General features: G+C 31.1%; 2 protein-coding genes across 3 annotated transcripts; both read right to left on the reverse strand.

The window, feature by feature from the left end:
• Positions 1–4,009: 4,009 nt before the first annotated feature.
• Positions 4,010–7,736, reverse strand: LOC113558128. The gene is made up of 2 exons (XM_026963637.2): positions 7,627–7,736; positions 4,010–4,471 (listed from the first exon to the last, which is right to left on the reverse strand). Exons 1-2 carry the CDS (start codon positions 7,675–7,677, stop codon positions 4,268–4,270), a joined length of 255 nt encoding a protein of 84 aa, XP_026819438.2. The 5' UTR covers positions 7,678–7,736; the 3' UTR covers positions 4,010–4,267.
• Positions 7,737–8,795: 1,059 nt separating this feature from the next.
• LOC113557937 (PE-PGRS family protein PE_PGRS5-like) lies at positions 8,796–18,913 on the reverse strand. 2 transcript variants are annotated; one of them, XM_026963475.2, is made up of 8 exons: positions 18,531–18,913; positions 18,190–18,316; positions 13,815–13,934; positions 13,521–13,622; positions 13,238–13,405; positions 12,857–13,033; positions 12,651–12,722; positions 8,796–10,132 (listed from the first exon to the last, which is right to left on the reverse strand). In XM_026963475.2, exons 2-8 carry the CDS (start codon positions 18,298–18,300, stop codon positions 9,860–9,862), a joined length of 1,023 nt encoding a protein of 340 aa, XP_026819276.1. In that variant the 5' UTR covers positions 18,301–18,316; positions 18,531–18,913; the 3' UTR covers positions 8,796–9,859. The 2 variants fall into 2 exon arrangements, with proteins under 2 accessions (XP_026819276.1, XP_026819277.1); XM_026963476.2 differs by having other exon boundaries at positions 18,190–18,350.
• Between the last annotated feature and the right edge of the window lie 6,540 nt (positions 18,914–25,453).

The raw sequence follows: 25,453 nt of genomic DNA on the forward strand, positions 1-25,453 counted from the left end.
ATAACAGTAACGAACAAAAGCAATATGGCGGCGGTTGTGCGGGTATGTGCGACAGCTGGTTGTGCGTTATTTCGAGTAAGAGTAAACACAAAGACTGACGATCGGCCGTTCGGTACAGGTTTCCGGTACTGTTTCGGCGCTCCTAAAACCGTTGTCGGCAAGGGCGCTGGCGTCGTCTTACCGTGGACTGGTTGTTGGTAAGAGCCGGCGCAGCGGGAATATGACATTTGAATTCAAATATCGTTTTCCCGGGTCCGCGTCAACTGGTTTAAAATAGTTGACGATACCCGCGCCGCGAGATTCGATTCCGAAACAAAGACTGTTTCGACAATTACAGTTTTATTGCAGTTACGGACCAAGACGAAATGGACTGGCATCGTCTTGGTGGGAGGTAGAGAGTGGGATTTACGAAAAATTTCTGGTATTGTCACATGTATGGGAAGGGACCTTAACAATTACTAGGGCGTATAGTGTATCTTAGTTCATGTATATGATATACTACCATATGACGTAGTCGGTAGTTTAAATATTCAAATTATCAATATTATGTGTTTAAATGTTTAATTAATAATTGTTTTACATCAAAACATCTATGATTCGTATGACGAAACAAATTTATATCTGTTACCAACGCGGCTACGTATATTGACTAAACCATGATTAACTAACTAGGTATGTCAGCAATCGAATGGCACGCATCGTGCTACGTCATCCGCCAAGGATTTGTTATCAGTATTCAGTATATTCCACATAGACCTTATACTTATAGACGGTACATGGTAATACATGCACACTGCACACGCGCACGCACAAGATCTTTGGGATCGTACAATCATTGTAACCGTGCGTCCTATCAATACTCACACCGCGTACTATCACAGTTAGGAAAGACCGCACCACCCACCCGCGTCCACCCACAGATGACCCGTCTATTAGTATGAGGTGTATGATATTCCGCACTCCCGCAATCCCGCCAAAAATAAAATCCTTGGCGGCTGCCGTCACATTCTATTGGAATAAACTGGCTGCGCGTATTAATACTGGGATCGGTAAAGTCGCTGACATACCTAGTTAGTTAATCATGGACACAATGAAATGGATACGATGTTATGGTAGTCACTAGTCAGAAGATGCGCTGCTGGTCGTCGATAACATGTATAGACGTATGTTGTATTTTGTATAATAGTGTACAATAATATCAATATGTATATTTTTGGTTGAAAAAACGTTAAAACCCGTTACAAATGTTGTGTTATAATCTTATATATATATATATATATATAATATGTTATCGGATAGGCTAGAACTTTTATTTTACTGGAACATTCTTGTAACGTGTTGCAGGGAACATTGCGCATTTACAAAGCAATGTTTTTTCAAAACCATTAATGTCAGTTAGATGGAACGTTACATTTTTATGTTAACATTGGCACTTAAAAATGTATGTTTCTTGAATGTTTGCAACAGTGTATTGAGCCTCACGAGCCTAGTGGGATACTACCATAATATGTGCACTATATTGTACCCAAACGCGTTATTTTTCAAGAGTTATGGACGTTATGGTGTACCAAAACGTGTCACGGTCTCGTATTGTATATTATTAAGTTTTTTTTTCATATATAAATTAAAATAACATACCTACTTACCAATGATTTTTCAAAAAGAAATCGAAGGGGTTCAATTTTGCTGCCTGTATATTATTATTTATTATACAAGTGTCAAATAAAAATGTAGACATAGTACATACCTACCACTTACGTGGTCGATCTACTAATATTGTGCGAATTCTGTAGACACATTTTAATTCAAATTTAATACATATATATATATATATATATTACTAATTTAATTAATATTATTATGTATTATATACAAAGACATTTGACATTTTTGATTTTGTTTTTGTTTTATCTTTATTAATGTCGATCGATAAAAAAGCTTGAAAACTTAATACAAGATTAGGTTCCCCATAAGAGTTTTTTTTAACTGTTTAAAAATATAAAAGATACAAAAGCATGATTTTTATTTATAATCAAAGTTCAATTAGGGACGAAATTAGATAGAATAATAACAATTTCAGTTTCCGAAATTTGTGTGTTCAAACATTCAGACTCAACAGCTTTATACTACTATATATTTTTAATAATAGATACGGATTAGTAAATTAAAAAGTTTAATTTATAATATTAAACATAACAATTACAATGTTTGATATATTTAAATATTGAATATAATAATTAATTATAAATATTAATGTAATTATCAAATAAAAAAATTCATTATTATTGTAGAACATGTAAATGACTAGAATGGAAACATATGATGCTCATTTAAAATTTAAAACGTGAAATACATAAAATGGCATGTGCATTAAATGGTAATTCACAAATTTTACCAAACTAATGGAAACTATAACTGAACACAAAAGCACTGATTGTAAATAAAAAATTAGGTGGAAATATTTAGCACTTGGATGATAAAAATTAATAATTGAAGATAAACCTATTAATAAAAATATTTAGAGGTAATTTTAAATTTCATTAAATTAAAATATTATAAGAGAAAATTTAATATTATTTAATATTTTATAAGGAGTTTTTATTTGAGTTTAATACAATTAAATAAAATATTAAAAATATAAAATATCTTGTACTTTGTATGTATCTTTGAAACTTATAACTTATATTTTGTATCTTTGTCTCGAATTATATTTAAGGTGTCAACACTCCTACCGGCCCTACCAACTAATAATTAAACATAAAATAATTATTTTTTATATGGACTTTTGACAACCATATTGTTACGGCACTAGGGTAGGCAAATTTGTTTACATTCACGTAATTTTGTCCGTACACTACAAGAACCTTAAAAATTCTAGAAAAGAATGATCGTTAATAACCGAAAAGTTATTTTTCGTAATTCCTATTTCTATGCAAGAGACCAGACTGCATACATTCAGTCGTTATCTAGTTATTGCACTATTGAGTTCTAGTTAATCGTACTGAACACTAGAATTATAATTAGAAAAATATTTGTGTTAAATGTTCATAGTACTTAAACGTTTTCTGTGTCCGTACCAATAGACAATAGTCTATACCAAATATGACTCGGTGTTTGTATTTTTATTGACACTTGGGCATTGTGAAAGAAGTGTGGCATGTAATATTTGTTGATAATCGATTGGTTAAACGTATATGGATAAAAATATTATATATTAATAAAATTTCTGGAAAAAATACACGTCTGAGTCGCTCTACGATGGAAATAACTCTGGGTGATCAAACGAGTGCAACTTATTACCATTGTCTTGTATTATGATACCAAGCTGTAACCTACCCACTTGAGCTATTCCTCGCGCCTTTGGAAATTAACATTATTTATTATATACACAATGTCAATATTAACGTAGGTATCAATTTAAATAAAATAAAATATAGTACTACACCAGATAGTGTAAATTATAAAATTGTAAATATCAATTTTACGACCATAATAATTATTATGCATTCGGCTGTGCATTTTAAAAATGCATTAGTTGATACACAATACACATTAAATACAAAATCATTTAAATATAATATTTTGGTAATAGGTATTATTGTATTAATAATATTATAATACATCATTAATCGTTACATAGGTTAAATGTGATATTGATATAAATTACGATGTCGTGCCGCAAGTTATTTATTTTTTTATTTTAATACGTTCAACGCATTTATCACTAATACAATTAGGTAGGATTCAGATACATAAAGTTTTTATTTGACTATAGATATCTACTTAAAACTACCAAATATAATCATAGAAATATGTATTCGGTACCTAATTAGTTAACGGTATATACTTATTTGTATATTTATAAGATAGATACGTCTTGTCTAACAGTAAAAATAAGTAGTAAAAAATAATAATAAAAATAATAATAAAAAAATTACATAAATATTTACGGACTTTTTTAAATACGATGATATCATTATCAAATGAGTACATAATGTTATAATATGAATCGTACTATATTGCTGTGTACTAAAATCACGTACTACAATACTTGTATATGTACAGAACGCAATCACATAATATATTATATAGTATAGCGTGTATAACGTGTACGTGTTGATATAAAAAGGTACATTAAATACTAATAACAATATTACACGTAATGATATAATGTGTTATGGGTAGGCGCGTGGCCTGCAGTGTAAGGGCTAAATCGTTTTTTGTATCATTTTTTTCTCAGCGATTTGTTCGTCGGACGATACGTTCGTCAACACCACCACCACCAATTCGACGACGACGATGGAGGTGACCGCCAAAACGATGGAGTGGGCGACGACCACCAAGACGACTGTGGCGGAGCGAGCTGCGGCATCATTAATTCTGCAGTCCACGGAGACGCCGACAAGAGACGTTGTCCACTCGGCGCTGGGGCGAACGACGACATCGACTTCATGAACGCGTTCATTTTCATCTACAGCATATCGTATAATATTTGAAGAAATCGATTATCACCTCCTATATAATATAATGTTATGGACTTGGCGTGTATTTTAACGAGTGATGCATATAAGTCGTGCAGTTGAAATACCTGTGCTTTATATTTTCAATGTTCGCCGCCTCTAAAACCCTCGTCACTAACATATATAATCAGTAACCACATTATTGAACGTCCGACCTATACTTTTTAACTACCTATATATCTACCTAAGTACAGTTGAATAATCTATAATCAGTCATCACCCTATAAAAGACCAGCTTCTTATTTTGACGCGCATCTGCGTAAGCGTAATTTCATAACTACAGTCAAATTCGCTTATTACGATGCCGTAGTATAACGATATTTCGGGTAACACGATTCCAAGCAATGTATTTGGTTTGTTTTATATGTTATGTGTAGTACTTTTATTCGTTTATAACGATAATCCGGATATGGCGATGTTATTTTGAAACGAAAATTGGTTTTAATAATCGCCTTTAGCAATTAATAATGCGTATACTGGCCGTGTAGTAAATTTGATTTCGTGATACTCCTTTGACCAACAAAGAACCCAATGAAAAATAAATTGTCAAGTCTATTTGAATGCAAATGATGATGAAAGTGTACATGCTGTCATGCTGACGAAGAGAGCGAAGAAATCGTGTTTAAAGTACTATCGATTTCAGAAATGTATTTTTATATTGATCAGGTGCGTACTTTTGTTTCGGTAAACAGTGATATAAATACGCTAGATGTATCAATAGCATTAAACAACATTTCTAATTTTGTTAAAAATTATTATTCAAATTATGAACAAACCACTATAATAGATTATTTTTCAAACAAATCGTAAACATATACTGTATATAATAAGTACTTTTATTAAAAATTATAAATACCTTGAATGTTATAATATGTATAATATTAAATAAAATTAATAGTAAACATTTTTTTTAATAAATCAATTTTTCAAAAAAATCAAGTTACTTTTTATAATCCGGATATAACGAAGTTCTGTTCTAGGATCAGATTCCCTAGGTCCCTCAGAGATTGTTATAAGCGAATTCGACTGTATATGTATAAGGATGGGTAGTATCTTTAGATATAGTCATACAGTTTAGAATCGGTAGATTCTTAATATGTCGAACGTCGCTATATTGAACGAGTTTGAGAAAATTATTTTGGATAAATGTTCGTGAGTGTGATCAAAACTAATATTGTTTCTTTATTATTTTACATTGACCACTTGATTAAGATAGTCTTTAATATTATGGTTACAGACTGTATTTATAAATCTGTGAAAAGATGACCAGAGAAGTTAGTTCTGACTTTGAGCGAGGCCAACAAGTTTTCATTGTAAATTATAATGTACGATATTTTAATAATGGATATTATATTCGTTTAAATAAAACAAATATTGTAAACACTTATTTATCGTTGAATTCTAGGTCATAAAAGTATTATTTATTTAAGCGTATTTTTCTCCATAGGGCCTAGTTGTGCAAACGTATGTTTGTACATGTATATCTAATTTTTTTAATTACCTACATTACAAAGATGTATCACTGTCACTCGTTTTTTTGCATGATGTAGTATTGTGAATAAGTTTATATAAAACGTGATCTATTTAATTAAGACATACATTATAAGCATCTTACATTACGTAGATTACTTTGTATAACTAAAAAGTTAATAATTATACCATAGGTTAAATAAACTATTTACAAGTATATTTTATGTTTAAGCAACTTAGTAAATATTTTTTTTTAAATTAGGTACAAATTTCTAGCGCAGTAGGTGCCAAATGAGTTATTGTAGTTGATGTATTACATTTATAAGAAGTGCTTACATACATATTTGGTGAAAACAGTTGTTGTTCGTTTTTAATTACAAAAAAATAAAAAATGAATAAAAACCTTGGATATTATTATGATTTTTCGGTAATTTTTTTTTTTTGTTATAGATACAAAAACTGATGAGGAGTCTTGTATTAAATTTTCAACTCTTAGATACAAAAGATATCTTTTTATGAATTTCTTAGTATAAAATATTTAACAAATTTTCACGATTTTGATGAATTTTGTTAAAATTTCAACTTCAACGCTTCCGAAAAATATTGCGATTGTATTATTTAAAATGTTTTTTTAATGGTAAATGAAAGATTTCTGAAGACTGCATTTAATTGGCAACCATTTTTACTCAGCTATAAATAAAATATTGTACATTTTTATTTGTATTAATGTTTTTTGACATTTTATTTCGTAATAAACAAACAATAAAAGTATAAAAAAAAAAAATTTCAAATGTCTATAAATATCTCAAAGAGAATCAAAATATTTTTTAAATTATATCATATATATAAAATGCTTATACCAACATATTTTGAAAAATTTAATTATATACAGATAAAGTTTTTGAATTACACCAAAAAAATATAAATTTTTGCCAAATACTGATTTTGCGTAAAAATTCTCGTTTGTCTTACTTTTTTGTTGTTTTTACAGGTTATATTAAAAATTTGATTCTTACTTTTGAGTACCACTCCCCCCCCAAGTACTAACTAGATTTAATCTTTTAGTAGAAATCTCCACCAAAGTTAAAAATTGAAGCTTTTTATTGCCCCAACAAGTGATGACAGATGCCGAAATAAACACATGTTACAAAATAAATACACTCATCGTTCTACTCAGAAATTATAATTAACTATTAAGTGCATTTAAAAAATAACCATTATTACTGATAATGAAATAAAATCGTGAAAATATAATTTTTACTTTGTATCCATAGGTGCAAATTAATGTATCTTTTATCTATATTTTTTCAAGCATCTTATCAATCATCGAGCTTTAGATACGCTGGTAAGTATGTGTAAAATTGACGATGATTTTAATATTAGATTATTTATGAAATTTGAAGTGAGTAATTTGAGTAAAAGTGAACCTATTTTATCAAATTATAAATACTAAATACATCATGCGGCCAGTAGGCAGTAGCATTCATACGCTGTCTATATTCAAAATCGTGGATCATTAGTTATATCATATACATAGAAATAATGTTGTTGTTTTGTGTTTGAGACCAATTATTATACAACACATGACTTACTTCTGCATAATGTCTATGTGTGTATGTAGACGACGAGTACTCACCATAAAAGCATCCTTAATGGCTGTCAATAGACCACATTTTTTGCACCACATTGGTTTCTGCTCCTGAAAAATCGGCAAGTATATAAAGTTGTATGTAGTAATTGTAATAACTGATAACATCACCTTAAATACGCCTCACAAATACTTCAAAAGTAAATATATTTTTTTGTCAAAAATTAACAAATAAATAATAAGTATTATATAACATCCAATTGAGTTATTTTAAGTTAATGAAACTGACTATTCGAGACAACAATATAATTCAAATAATCAAAATAATTGCTTACATTATAATGATTATTATACTCTAACTTCTAAGGAAATATTTATATCGATAATAAGTAGTACTTTTTATACTACATAGGGATGTATCCTCTGCCATCAGTTGTTATTCGTTGATTTGTAATCAAGACAACGTTACAAATACAAAAATATTCGTTAATAAAAACTATTTACTTACGGCATACCTTTGATGGTTAGTGCGTGACGTAGTGATGATGGTGATGTACTGTGTATTTTTCTATTATTATAACTACTTGTTTATAACTACTGTTCTCTGTTCTATTTTCATCATAGTAGTAAACATAATAAATTGATCATAACTATATGATCATGGAATAAAATACTTGGAGTGATGATCGAGGAATATAAGAACGTAAAAATACGTGCAAACATAAAATAAAATACTCATACGGTTTCCATAACATACACACTATAATAATAATTATTATGTATTATTTAGATACACGACAATATTGACAATAAGGATTTTGTTAAAATATTATAAATTTCTAAATAGTCCTTATCATCATATCGCGTTTTGATTCCCGTCTTATAATGGTATGTACAATATACTATACCTATATAATAATATTAAAATTGTCTAAGACTACAATTATTATTACCACCGGTCTATTTGTAATACAAAATATATATTTATATTGAATACTATACAACCGTTACCATTATACTACGCGTATTCTAGATTTTGATGTATATGTGTGGATTATTACAATTACTACTCTACTAACTAACTAACTAACTAATAACTAATTATTATAAGTCTTATAATAAACTATATCGATTGTAAAAAAAAAAAAACATAATGCGATGATGTTTAAATGTATATGATATGACAATGATAATAATATGGCGTTTTGTTCGTATACACACACATACAGAGAATCTACATGTGTGTATACAAATAAGTTTATATGAACTATATTAAACTAATACATTAAAAATATACATTATATATATATATATAGGTGTAATAACTTAACATAATTTATTAAGACGATGTACGGATGAACGGTCAAAAACAGACGCCGACGACGAAAGACTAGAAATATTTTTAGTGATGATTTCTCAATGTATTCGCGAAAACAGTGGTCAGTGGTCAACTGTAAGTCCAATGGGCGAATTTTTTCCCACAAAGCACAATAAAATGATTGTAAATATATTTTAAGAAATTAAAATCAAAAATGTATTGATTAATGTTTTATCTATTTCACCGTTGGAACAATTACGAATTAATCAATATTAATATATTTCCAAAAACGCAATATTACATTACTTTTTACATATAATAAAACATTATTTGGTAATACTGTAAAAAAGGATTTTTATTATATTTTTTATTTTTTTAAATTATTCGTATACGTGTGTGCAGCACATAGAATACATAATATATGTGAAATTAGTAAATCAATGTTTAAACGCGAGTGTTCGCTCTCAAAATTACAACCAACTACTGTACTTTATTACAGGCTTGAAAACTTTCATATAATTTATGCATCAGTGAGTATTACATAATATGACCACACTACCACAGAGATATTAAGAGAGAGAGAGAGAGAGAGAGAGAAAGAGCGCGAGTGAGCGTGTGTGTAAAAGATTAATAGAAGTCGGTGAGTGGAACAAACGTGACGATGAAATTTTTTGTCTCAAATTTACGATCGTTGTCGCCGTCCATATTTGATTTATTCGTACGTTAATTTATAATTTTATAACACATAATATTTATTTATATTATGTATATATACACATCGCCTGGTATAAACGACGATTTTTATGATCTAAACGTCGGATGACGCTTATTAGCCGGTAACTACTACATATATATACATATAGAGTGAGCTTAAGCTGGTGTTGGTGCTCAATTACTACTATACTAAGTACTATTTAATGAGTGTATGCCACTACCGCCGCCGTTACCGCTGCCATTAGTGATTTACAACCACAATCGGCGACGCAGGTCACGGGGTCGGTCGTTCAACAATTGTGTATACGTGACGTCTGGCTCGTTAGTGTTTGCTGCGAATGGTCGACGGAAAAAGCCTCCGATCTGACGCCTCCTTACCGGGGTGGCAGAAGCTGGAGCAGCTCCATTTCCACCTGGCCCTCCGCTGCTGGAACCACTGCTCGATCCTAAGAAACCCAAAATGTCAGAACCACCGCCGGTACCGCCGTTGGTACCATCGCCACCGTCACCACCGGCTCCACCCTACAGTAATTATAAAATTAAATAAATTTAGCTCATAACCTAAATTGTACCTAAATTGTGTATTATACCATGTGTACGTATCAGTACTGTTAAACCACTGCAGCACGATATTATTAATATTTAACGGGTGGGGTGGGCTTTTTATTATTTTAACGACATTTAGTCACAACCGTAAGTAATGATAACAAGCTAGACGGCACAACTATATATCATCGCCGTTTCTGTTTACACACGATATATTATTATTTTACTTGCCACAGCTGACGATGTAGAAGATGATGAAGAGGCGGAGGCAGACGCAGATGCAGCACCAGCAGAAGATTGCGATAGGATATTCGCAAACAAATTAGCTAATATCGGACTTTTCGCTATTGAATTAGCAGAGTTTATGCCTTTTTTCCCTGTTGCTACCATCGTAGTGGTTTTTGAAACCGACCCAGAATCTGATTCTCTACCATCTCCCCCTCCACCACTAGATGAACCAGATAATGGAGCAACTAAATTCAAGATAGATCCTGAATCAGATCCTCCACTACCATTTCCTGTTTCTGATGCAGTACCACCACTCGATGAACTGGATAAGGGCCCGATAAGTTTTAAAATAGACCCAGAATCCGATTCACCACTACTTCCTTCACTCCCACTAGATGAACCAGATAATGGAGCGACTAAGTTCAAGATAGATCCTGAATCAGATCCTCCACTACCATTTCCTGTTTCTGATGCAGTACCACCGCTCGATGAACTGGATAAGGGCCCGATAAGTTTTAAAATAGACCCAGAATCCGATTCACCACTACTTCCTTCACTCCCACTAGATGAACCAGATAGTGGAGCGACTAAGTTCAAGATAGATCCTGAATCAGATCCTCCACTACCATTTCCTGTTTCTGATGCAGTACCACCGCTTGACGAACTGGATAACGGCCCGATAAGTCTTAAAATAGACCCAGAATCTGATTCACCACTACTTCCTTCACTACCACTAGATGAACCAGACAATGGAGCGACTAAATTCAATATGGAACCAGAATCTGAACCCTTACCTCCCTCATCACCACCACTGAGGGATCCTAATAATGGTCCAACAAGCTCTATTATCGACCCGGAGTTTGATGACCCTCCATTGCCACCATCATTATTCGTCTCTTCATCATCACCATTGCCTTCTTGCTTATCGTCACCACCATTATCACTATTTCTACCACCACTCGATGTTCTGGATAGTGGTCCAACCAAAGTCAATATGGATCCAGAATCTGAACCTCCTTCACCACCGCCACCACTTAATGAACCTAAAAGGGGACCAGCCAAGTCTAGTATTGATCCAGAGTCTGAACTTCCTTCTCCTCCCTCACTTCCACCACCACCACCACCACCACTCAAGGTTCCAGAAAGAGGTCCAGCCAACTCAAGTATTGATCCGGAATCTAACCCTCCAATACCACCACCTTCACCACTCAATGAACCTAAAAGAGGACCAACTAATTCAATAACCGATCCAGAATTTGAACTGCCCCCTCCTCCCTCACCGCTATCACTTTCATTACTGCTGCTAGCACCTGTTTCGCCTCCGCCATTTTGTACTGCCCCAGCCATCATATTTCCAGTTCCATTTCCATTTGTCACCGTTGAATCCATCATTTCATTACTATCGTTGTCATCATTCAATGATCCATCTATTTCGTTATCGTAATCATCATCATCGATTTTACCATCCATATTTTTTGGTGCTGTTCTTTTGATCCTCATGGAAAATAATGGCGTCTTCAACGAATTCCTAAGACTGCCACTTTTAACGTCAATGTCAATCGCATTACTGCTACTGTCATCACCTAAGTAGTCAGTTGCATTGTCCAATAAATCGTCATTGTTGTGGTTACTTCCTCTAGGTCCTGCGTTTTCCTCTTCCTATACACACACATGTGATAGGAAATGCATAACAAATTCACACTTCGTTAGTTCCGGCGTTTTTATTTTAAGTAAATACAAATCTAAAAACTACTAATACGGTGATGTTTGATGCTTTTGGTGATAAACACATAATATAAAATATCATGCAATGACAACGACACGATAGTTGTACAGTATATTAGGATTGACCGTGTTGGTAGTTATGGTATCAATGTTTCAAGTCACTTCGGGCATAGGTAACGATGACATAATATCGCCACTGACGAATTTGCATAACAATACTACTGTCTACTATTATGTACTTCAAACGCGTCGATGACTATATACTTTTATGTGTCACTATAATAGTAAAATGTCAAAAAAATCACAACTTAATGTGGTATAAACTATATATAAGAACATACAAATATTACCATTTCTAAACACTATTACTATTATTGATACGGATATTAATTTATATAATTATAATAATAATACAGTGCTACTGCTGATGTGGTATAATACATAGTAACTAAGCTTACTAGATAATTGTAAAATTAAAATACATACCTACAGTGTTGTGTATTTTATTACTGAAAATGATAATAAAAAAATAGGTACTCACGCTGCTACTGCCTAACAGTGGCCCGATCAATTGCAATATACTACCGGATCCCGAACCACCCGCTCCGGCGCCCTAAATACAAACACATTTAAATACATATAATATAATATTTATAATATTATTATTACACAATTATTTTTATATTGATACAATAATAATTTAATTAAATAATAGATTATATGGATTTATCGATAAAAAATACTAACCGTATCGTCACCTGCATCGCTTGTTGAATCTCTAGCACCAGCGTCGCCATTGCCAGATGAAGTACCACTGGACCCGCTGCTGCTACCCAGTAAACCGGACAACAGACTCAAGACATTAGAACCAGCTGGACTTCCGGCACCTCCACTGCTATTGTCTCCTGGGTCACCACCATTACCCTATCAGCATACATACACAAATATTATACTTCTTTACTTATTATTATAATATATGTATTTTTTTTTTTTATTTGATACACTTAAAACCTGCTAGAATCTTAAATTGTAAATATAAACTATAATGATTATTCTACATAATCATTCGTGCGTAGTGATAAAAAATATATTATAATCATCATATTGTAGAATAGAATAAAAACTTACACCACTACCGCTGCTGCTACCCAACACAGGTCCCAGAAGAGACAGAATACTGGAGAAGCTACTGCCACCAGTGGCTCCATTTGGGCCAGCCAAGTCCGGCCCACTTCCGTCGGTTTTGCTGACATCTCCTGTGCCAGATGCAGATCCCGATGATCCAGCACTAACGCTCTATACCAAATAAGCACAGAAAGAAACGGACATGAATTAAATTGATACATATGTTGTGACTATAAGTAAGTTTCAGATTATGATGACGGGTTCATGTATTATTTATAAAACTTACACCACTACTGCTGCCCACCAACGGAGCTACTAGATTTAATACGGATCCGCTGCCACTGCTACCATCAGCCGGTGCTGAAGCTGAAGCTGCTCCTCCGTCCAACTATAACGTGATAATCTTTTAATTTTATATTTTATGCGTATACGCGTGTACGAATTGTGTATAGCAAAATTGCACTTCAGTTACAATTTAAGACTTCAATACACACGCATTTTATATATATTGAAAACTTAAAGAAGGTATAATAATACCTTAGTAGTTGGTTGTGATTATAATAACTGATTCATGACTTACTGTTCCACTGGATGATGATCCAGCCACTGTCCCACTACTGCTACCCAATAGCCGGGTGATAACGTCTAAAGATCTTGTTTCACGCTGTAGTTGCTTCTGTGGTTCACCATTGAAGTTAGCCTATGAATAATTTGAAAATTAATTAAAATAAAATTTCAATTCGACGTAGAACGACAAATAAATAATATTAATTTCAAACTCTGAAGCTAAGCGGTACAAGTTCCAAATTATCAGTTTAAAAATTATAGTTTTTTTTTTTATCGCTCAACCTTTTCTTATAGTTAAAAGAAATCAATGCTAGAAATAATATGAACTAAAATTGTAAATTAAATTATTGTTACATTGAAAAAATAATTTTTGGAATAGCTAAGTAGACCTTCAATAATAAATAATTATAATATATTATATAACCACAATAATCTTGAGAAATATCTATTAAATTATATATATAATATGTATACTACATCCTTAAAAAATAGCCGTAAAAAGTGTATCTAAGTATTTTCCTTGTACATATAGTCTTTTGTTTAATTATTATACATTGCTAAAAAAATATTTCAAAAAAACTTAAATACGTTTTTTTTTTTTTTTATTGTGACAATTTTACTGTTATAAAAATGTAAAATGTCTTGAGCATTCATTATAGTAGTATTAGCGATAGTTCAACTTAATTTTTTTTAATGGATTCAAGTAGTTTTAATTTATTTTATGATTACTAAATTTTTTATTGTCGAATAATAAATTCAAATCTGATTTAAATCTATAAAAAGATGAGTAAAAATATGTACTTATATTTAACTCTCATATCAAAATGAAATGTATTTATATTATTAAAAATATAACTATTAATACATTTTCTAACTTTAAAGGATCATAATTAAAAAGAGTGAGTCAAAATTGATGATTTATCAATTAAAGCTTTTAGACCTATACCAACTACCTGAAGTCATTAAAAAACAATTACTGATACAACTGTGAAGTGTTTAAAAATGTTTCAACATATTTTTAATTTTTTTTAAATTTAATTTTATCAATCAATAATAATTATTGAAAACCATGCATACAACGACATTGTAGTTAATTATACAGTATTATATGTATAAAATAAAATAAAAAACTTAACTTATTGTAAATTAAAAAATAATAACTCTAAATACTGTTATTAAATTAAATATATAACTATAAATAATTCTAAAAATATGTAGTTCCCATTTTTATTTGAATAAAAAAATATTTATGATTTTTTTTTATTAATACCGTTTATTAGAATACCTATCACATTTCACATATGTATGTAATCTGTTAACATTTTTTTTTTATCTTATATCGAAAATATAGTATACATGTTCTATGAACATTTACAGTTTTTTCATAGTTAATTGTCTCGATTGAGTCCATATTTTTAATTATATTAAATATTATATTAAACATGATTATGTTTGCGACCAGTAATTTTATTTACAAATATTTAAACTGATATAAAATTATATAATATATTAAAATTATTTCTATGACAAGAATTATTTTATGAACGACTCGATTTATTATATAGCTTTAAAATGCATAACAATTGTACATAAAATGTATAACCTAACACTTATTTAGGTCTATGCAAAAGTGAGCGATATGAGACGAGTGACTACTTTCAGTCTCTTTGTATATTAAATAATTTTTGTATTATGTATATAGTGTGTACACTGTACACATATTGGGTGGAAATACGTGTTGATTTGCTAACAAACGGGTTATGACTGTAATAATTTTTATTGAATTTTAACTCGTTTATGAACGTGAACTCTTTCAATTCCACTCTTTTTTATATATGCACATTGGTGTTCAACATATTATTTTAAATTAAAAATGTGCTGTCGACTTAATCGGTAAATTATTAATTTATGTATCTCGTATTGTTCCAAATCTCAAATTCATTAGGCACCGGCTTGATGTTATTTGTAATCGGCAACACATTTTTATGTTTAGTTGTTTTTGTTATGTAATATACGATATCACATTATATCTGTAACTTTTCTATTCTACTTTGTAACTGTATATTTTTATTTTGTAATACGACAGTTGTACCTAGTTTGTAAATTGTTCCATTCAAAATTCAAGAATAAACAATTTGAAACAACTTTATATTTTTACCATGAGATGAACGTTCCAAAAAATAGGTATATATTAAATCATGTGGTACGTATAATATTATAATGTTTGTAGAAGGAATTACAAATTGCACACAAGTCTACCGCATATAACACATAATATTATATTGTAACCACATGCACACAAGGTGTTGAGCAGTTACCTAGTAATGTTATTATAGGTATATACATCATGTACATCGTTATTATATTTTATTGCGTGTGTGGTGCAGGTACACTGTAGTGTATGCTATACTATTAAATCTCTCAATCGTTAACCAGGGCCGCCCTTAGGTGAGAACCTAGAATTACAATTTTACCATGAAAAAAAAAAAAAAACATCCAACTATATTATTTGAAACTCTATTAAAATTATTATACACTCTCATTGACAACAGTTAAGACAATAATAACGTGTAAGCACAATAATAATAATAATAATAATAATAATAACGAACTGCGGCGCATTATTATTAAAAATAAAAACGCAATACTAGCAGGTGGTATATTATCTGCAATTTAAAATTTAATTTTCACGCCCTTCTATTTGCGCCGCCACCCTCGGGCGACGTCCAACACGGTCGTTTGGCCTACAGCGACGGCACTGGATACGTGTGGTTATATATGTATATATTATTATCACCCGTTCTCCCGGCCGGGTGGTGAGCAATAAACAGTCGGCGAAAGCGATAGTGACGCCGTTTAGGTACATCGCGGTTAGTAGGGCCGGTCGCGGAGCGAGGAGCTGTACGCACGGCGGCGCGAGCGATGACGGTGACGGCGAAGAGCATCGCAACGGTTTGGTGAATGTGGGTCACCACAGATCGGCAGATAGCCGGCAGGCGACCTTGGATCACCGCCGCGCGTAAGTACCGACGGGTCTAAGCCGCCGCGGTCGTCATTGAACCACTTATTGGGAGCGAGTGATTATAAAATCGTGTCCCGCCGTCACCGTGCCGGACGATGACCGCCGCCGCCGCCGCCGCCGAATATTATAATATTATTATATATTACATTATTACTATTATTATATCATTGATCGGATGAATAAAATTATTATACGCGCGCGCGTCTTGTGCATTAGAATTATAATCGCGCGCCCGTGTCATTGTCACCGTATATTATCATATTTAATGTACAGAACCGCGTTATCTATAGGTGCAAAAGGAGCATTTTGCTACAAATGAAAAATTTAGAGAGGTGACAAAATTTGAATTCAAAATCAAAAAAAAAAAAAAATAATAATAATAAGTAACAGATATGTATCACAAAATTACAAAAATTATGTATAAATAATTTGTTTTTCATAACAGTTACTATTAAATATTAAAAAAAAAAAAAATTCGTTCATTTTAACAGTAACTTTTTTGTGTTCTTAATAGGTTATATTATTGTGTAATACACATTATCTTATTAATCATTTACTTTTTTCCGAATTTCGACATCGAGTTTATCACAAAAATTACGAGTATAACATTGAACGATAAAATATTTACATGAATATGAATTGTTTTATAATAATTATCTCACTCTCGTTTTTGTGAACTATTCCTGGGGTTTCTATGTAGGGACGAGAGACATTTTAGTTGGCGTGTAAAAGTGAAATCGATGCACCTACCTCCTACTAGTATACATAAACATACTAAATAAAGTAAAATATTAAAATACAAAAGCATAGTGTACAAATTTATTTAAGCCCTTATACGTAGTTGTTTTCTTAAATGCAGGAAAAAATGCAAAATAAAACCAATAGATTATATTAGGGTCGATAATACCTATACATTATAATTACTACCACATAAAATTGTACGATAATACAAAAATGTGATAAAATGTTTATAACACGACCCACTTGCAATAGAGCGAAACGTAATCGTTTTCCAAATCCGGAAAATACATGATTTCAAATAACTTTAAAAACATTTCCACGGGATATTCTTGTACAGTAAACTTGCTATTATACTTAAAATTAACATTATTCAGCATGACTGCACTCCTCAAAGGAATTTCCCACCGTGAATATACATTTTAATATTATTAATACAATTTATTGTTATTATTTGTTATCATATTATATATATATTTTTTTAGTAGTATATAGTATCACACGTACCATCAATGCAAATATACGTATTATATATACATTGTATATACGACAATGGGATAATGATACACGACCAATTAGCCTTAAATAACAATTAATATTATATAACGGTGATGGTAATATTATTTACCTGTAGTGACGGTGCGGCGGCGTTAAAGTCTTCAAAGGCAGCGGCGGCGACGACTATGGACATTAAAATCACGACGCTGCAGCTTGTGCTGCTGCTGCCGATGGTCCTCATCGTTGGTGGCGTGTCACTAAAATAAACGTCGTCGCAAATGTCAAATGATGCTGATCGGACAAATAAAAAAATCCCAACCCGACTGATATAATAAGTAGTTATAGCGATTGAAATAATTTATGGGTAGTAATATCATTCCTGGTTTTTGCGTATGTGTGTATTAGTTATTAACAACGAGTTTTTTGTGAGTAACAAAAATGTATTTTATTATGAATATGTATCACACTTACGACAGTATTGTACGAGAGTGCGGATTGCCGCCCTCGGAACTGCACTGTAGGGGTGGTTCGGATATTTTTATTTCGCGTTTTCGGTCTCGCGGTTACAAAAAAAAAAAAAAAAAACACAGTGGCAATACGAGAAACGTAACGTCGACGAATAACGCGCCAACTGCTATATTTTATGTACTATATATAATATACAGTACGCCAAATTCGGAGTCGATAGAAATAAAATGTTTAAGTATAATAGGTAATACCAATAAATCGATAACGATTGTGTTATATCGCGATCGCTGGTGAGAAAAAAAATACTGCAGCTGCTGGTGCGCTGCCGCTGGTGCTCCGGTGTTGGTATGTTGCTGTTGCTGGCGTCTCCGGGATACTGTTGGTCGACCGCCGGCACAGTCGCTGTCGTCGACGCGTGACCGGCGACTTGTGCGTGATGTCGAAGTGGCTTTCGGGGGGGGGGGGCGTCGTTTTGGGGACGTATCGGTGGAGCACATAATATTATATTCGACGTGCGCCGCACACGGTCCTCTGCCCTGCGAAAGTCGTCCCCGCCACGCACTAATTAAGCCTTCACGTCGTCGTCGTCGTCGTATTATTATTATACGGTAGTATATAGTTAAATATTATATTATTATTATTATTATTATACCACATAGCGTCTGCCGCCGCCGTGCGCGATTGAGCAACGACCGTCCGATTACGAGATCGCCGCATCGGCCTCCCGAGAGGTTTATAGGTAATACACACGGGCAATACCACTAATACCTATATATTTGTCAATATATGCCGCCGACGACCACTGCCACGATAATACGACGATAATAATGTCACATGTTTGACGATCGATTCAACGGTCGGATCGAGTTTTGTACCACTATACCTACACATTATTATTATTTATTATAGATATACTATAGAACTCAATCGACATGAGACACGTCCACTGCAATATTCATCTTAAAATAGTACATATAGTTTACTTCGACTAGAAGTCCTTCGAGATGACTATTTGTTGGCATTACTTTTTCTGCTATTTATTACTAACGATTCCTATTGCAAAATAATTTAAATTTAAAATACTCAAATAATATTTTAGACAATGCCAAAATATTAAGATCTATATCAAATGTAAGTAACGATAAAGACTTACTGATATAAATCATTTTTCTCAAAAATGTTTACAATTTTATTTCAAATTGTCACTACGTAGAAACGACAATAAAATTACCAAATTTACCAAATTTACATTAGTATGTCTAGGAGTATAGTTTGACAGAAAGTTGGAACCATTTAACAACGTTAGCAATATCAAAAATAAAGTTACTCACATGTTTTGTTTCCTACCTATGTAATTACCTCAAATTTTTCTTTTAGAAAAATAAAATAATTTAATTTAAATAATAGGTAATTCTTATAATTTATTAAATATATATTAAATATTCTTCAGAAAACATTCATATATGAATGTGAAGAACTCCTATGATATAAATTTATTTATCTCAAACACATGTGTCACATTATTCTTTCCGTGCATAAGTACATTTAAAAAAAACTTTTATGTCTTTATACTAAGTACTATTTTATTATTTAATATCTTTACACTTGTCTTTTAGACAGTAATTTATTAAATAATATATAAATTATGTTAAATTAATGTTGTTATTACTTTTTTGTTATCAAATTATATTATGTTGCATTTTTATTCATGGGATTAGTATTAAATTGAAAGAAAAATCAAAAAAATTAATTAATATTAGTAAATAAATGTATTTAACTATAGTATGTTAATATGTTACTAAATTACATAATACACTTGTATTTTTACCCGTATTACATTGTAACTTCATCTATGTAATATGCATAATGCCAGCTAATAAACGAATAGCTTAAATTGTATTATTATTATAATAACCTTGTTGTCGTATTATATATTGGACAGGCATTTAATAAAATTAAAAATATATATTCTTATAATAAAATGTATCAAATTTCGGTGGCTGTTGTAGCCTATATCATACGACTAATGTCAAAATTGAAAATTGAATATATTATTAATACATGACATATAGTAACTATGTAAGCGCTAAGTATACCTATAAATTATTATAGCGAATTTTTTCGTTTAAATTATATTATATTTTGGCGACTGCAATGATTGCTTTATACGTTTCGTATTTCGTTGCATTTGCGTGCAATGCTGCAGTTATATTCACAGCTATAACTATATAATTCGATGACGTTGTACCTATATGTATAATTTTGTATAAGTGGGCGTTGGTGAGAGTGAGAGTGAGTTGAGTGCAGTTCGTTATATTGCCGTGTAGTAATCTGTAATTGTACCATAATATCTACCTTTCGGTATCTATCACTTTTAGTTCAATAATAAATTGGACAATTTTTTTCCGGCTGAAGTCACTGTGCTAATATGGGTTTTTACATATTGTTTAACATTGAAAAACGTGAATTTTAACTAATAGGTTTATTACGTAATATGTATGTTATGTATTTAACCTTATAACACATAGTATACGAATTTTCTTAACTTGGATGAATTATATGCATCTATATTAAGTATACTTCATATATAATTTAAACTATATAAGTATAGTTAATTAGTTTGTTAATAAAAATAATGAATAATGCTTAAATATTTGCTTTAGAGTTTAAATTTTACTTAATGTACCTATTTATTATTATATTTCTTACTATAATATATATTGTACCTAAATATAATTTGAATATTTACAATTATTTTTAATTCGTATACTATATATTGAAAGCCTTTGAAAATCGCCCTAGCCGTCGGATTAAAATACTGTATGTCCCAAAAGCCCTGCATCTCCGTAATAAATCAATTTTTTTTAATGCTTTTTTTGCAGGAATTAATTTGAAAATTCCAATTGAATGGTATAACTGTATAAGTTTTAAAAAAACTTTTACGCAATTAACTTTTTTAAATTTTCGAGATTTTTTCAAGACTTGAAATTAAAATACAATTTTTCGATGTTTTTCAATTTCGCTCCTCGATATTAATTTTTTTTTTTTATTTAAACTTAATAATAATATATCAATTTTATTGATTTCTGATTTTTATTTAAATTTTAGTTTTAATTTTAATTTTTAAAATATCACCTTGACATTTTTATGATTCCAACATTGCTATATTATTTTCAATTTATTTTTATCTATAATGATCTAACGGCATATTGCTGAAGACATTTAAACAATTTTAATTTTAATTTAACATTTTACATAATATAAAATATTATTATGGGAAAGTATAATATTTTAATATTATAAACAAATTGTAGGACATTGCATGTTTATACATTATACATATTAAACAGAATGTCCGATGTGTCACATATTTTGTTATATTATACAATTCCAGTTTTCAATACATAGAAGTCAGGAGCAGAACTTGATAATACACTCTATATAATTGTTACTATATCTGGAATACAATGTCGAGAGCAATAATGGAAAAATTATTTTTCCAAGCATTTAAAGGTGTGTAAAAATAAAATCTCCGGGCTCAAAACGATTGCTAATCGAACTCGCGGATTATTTTCATCAGTAACCAATTTAGCAATAATTCTAAGAAAACGAATTACAAACTACAAAGTACCTATTGCTTTAGTTATTACTTAAAACTATAACTTATGAATTTCTCACCAATGATTATTATAATAATATTTATATTATATATACCTGTTGAGCGTTGGCTATTGTTGAATTTAATTTTTTTTTTTCAAACATTTCAAATTGGTCTGTTTATAATACGGTTATTATTTTGATATAAATTTTCGATTTAAAATTTTTTAATTTCAATACACCTACATTTTGAATATTATTGATGAATATTTTCACTTTAAGTATAAATTTTAAATATTATAATTTATCGTTTTCGAATTTGATATAACTTAATTTAAAAAAAAAAAGGATATTTATTGATATTTGAAATCGATTTTTCGAATATATATCTTAAGATAATGTAAAGTACAATATCTATTGAAATTTAGTGAAAATTAATTAAATCGTGTAAATATCCTAATATCTACGTTACTTATAAGGCTTTTATAACGTATGATTTCATAGCATGTATAGTATAGAGTTCATCAATTTTCTAATGTTATTAAAAATTTAATAATTTTATGTTAATGAGCAAAATAAGTCGCAAGTCAATCAAAATGCATAATAAATGTTGACCGCATGGCACTACGGCTCGTAGTGACTATACGCCATTAATATCCATAAAAATTGCCCGTATGTTATTAATATATGGAGCATTGGAGCTATAGACTAGACTGCTGGAGTAAGCAAATTATGCGTTCATAGAATGTTCCAAAAATAAAATAAAGTCATACAAAATCAATTTTTCAATTATTTTATGTAGGCAATGAAGGAAGACGTTTATAATTTTGCGATAGGGCATTACATTGAAGACCTAAGTCAAAATCCATTATTCGTAAAAACAAATCAACTTTAAAACGAAAATATTCATTATTCAATTCGTGTTTGTTAACAAAACATTTTTACGAATAAAAAACTAAATTTATTTTAACTTGGTCAATATTCGTTCAATCTTAATATATCTTTTAATTGTTTTAAATAATATAATCAAGAAAATTACTATCTTGAAAATTAAAAAAAAATGAATTACCTATAAATAAAAAAAATGTTTTTTGAAACTGATTATGCCATTCGGTTAGAATTTTCTTACAAATTACTTTAAAAAAAACAGCGTTTAAATGTATTGATTTACTATACAGAGATTCTAAGGGTGATACAGGACTCCACTACTTCAGGGACATACAGTATAAAGTAATAATAATTTAACGATAAATAATGTGGGCTACCTAATGAGTAAAAACAAATTACTAATAAAAAAACAAAATTTGCATAAATTATGTCGTATTAAAAAAAAAACGTATAAATATATTTCATAATAGTTGGGCGGCGAATAAAAACATATCAAGAAAATTGTAATACACCTAATTATCAAAGTATGTATAATCAAATACGAACGTTATTATTATACGTCGGGAGGGCCGGTTGCGGTCCGCAGGACGTCAATATCTACAGTGGCGTGTGCGTGTATGATGTATATAGTACACATTTAAACAGATATTATATTATTATATATTATTGTAATTATATTGTAACCGAAAACGGTGGCTGTTGGAGAGAGACAGAGAGAGACAGAGAGAGAGAGAGAGAGAGAAAGAGAAAAAGAGAGAGAGTGAGTGAGAGATAGTGTGCATATCAGAGCGTACAGTAAATATCATAGTGTTTAGTGTGTGTAGTACGGTAAGTACAAGTAATAGTAGCGAGTGTAAATATAATATTATTATAATAGTTAGTTAATAGTTTGGTACAGCAGCGGTATATCTATGCAGAAGAGAGCGGTCCATCAGCGGACGACGACGACGGCAACGCGCGGTGGCGGCGACAAGAACGCGGCGACCTTGTACCTATTTACGTTTCGTGTATTTACTTTTATATACTTGTTGTCTTCATCGTTAATGACGATGACGAAGATTTCGTTATTAGAACGCGCGCATTAATTATCGCATTAAACTGATAATATTTCGTTAGCCGCGATTCGCGCGATTTTATGAGTCTAACTAAGTAATAACTAATAATATTGTACCGGTATATATAGGTGATTGTGGTTGCTGTAGGACAGTGTTTCTCGCTCACAATCAACGACACCGCGATTTACAGCATATCAAATCTGTACAGCTACCTGCTGAGCACGGTCAGTCACGCTCAAGTCCGTGATGTGATTATTATTGGATATCTTCTACTCGTTAATGGAAAAATATATCAATAATAATCAGACGTGTTGAGATCTGACAGAACACTCGCACGGAGAACTCTGAACACTTTTTTTTGCATTTTACTCTTACCTATGATGTAGGTATAAGTATACCTACTTCATATATACTCGGGCATTTTTGGAATTTCTGCAATCCGCTATAATGAATTCTGCACCTATTATGGTGATCATCAGCTGTATGAGTATGCCTTCGGACGACCTTATATAGATCTCGTGAGCGGGTTATTTCGATGATTTTTATTATTTCACGACCGAAAGTCTGTATACGCTATTGAATATATAATATTATACACCTATTACACACACACGAGCCTGTCTTCTGTTTTTTTTTATGTACACAATTTTTAATGCAATTCAAAATTCCGTGCGCGAGCTTAATACCTGAATGCGTCGAACGACCCCGCACGTTTCCATCTCACGGCAGTCCGATTATGATGACGGTGATATCATATTTTATAATGACAAAAAGGACTACAATATACTGATGGACGTGCGAGGAATATAGTAGTTATGTATATATCATGTATCAAACCGTGGTCACCGATATTTTAAGTACGCGATACGAATTAGTGAAATATTGTTGTTCTGTGTAGAATTGGCCGGTGTTTCTTTGCATTATACACGACCGCCGACCGGTAATCCCATGTATATATATAACTATATATTATGTACACATTATAATTGTGCTGAGCAATGAGCACATATTAGGTGTACATTAAAGAACAAAACTATTAAACTACAAAATAATAACCATTGAAATGTAAATATTTATTTAGGTAGACGAGGACGAAATGTGTGATAAATAAATATACTGAGTATTAGCTTAAAGCCTGGTCCAGAGTATGCCAATATTTTAATTGAATACCGGTATCTATTTTTTATTGGGCACTTTGAGCACGTTTCTAGGGCCCCGCGATCAATAGGGCCCCTAGCTCCAGCCATATAAATGATCATCAACCAATAATCGATATTTATTACCGATAAGTAAATTTATTTCGAGAAAAATTAGAGAATAATCGCTAATAGTAATAATATTAATAATACTACTAATAAAAAAGTCAAAAATAATTTATAGTTAAAT

The sequence above is a fragment of the Rhopalosiphum maidis genome, chromosome 3, assembly GCF_003676215.2.
Source record: "Rhopalosiphum maidis isolate BTI-1 chromosome 3, ASM367621v3, whole genome shotgun sequence".
Classification (NCBI taxonomy): domain Eukaryota; kingdom Metazoa; phylum Arthropoda; class Insecta; order Hemiptera; family Aphididae; genus Rhopalosiphum; species Rhopalosiphum maidis.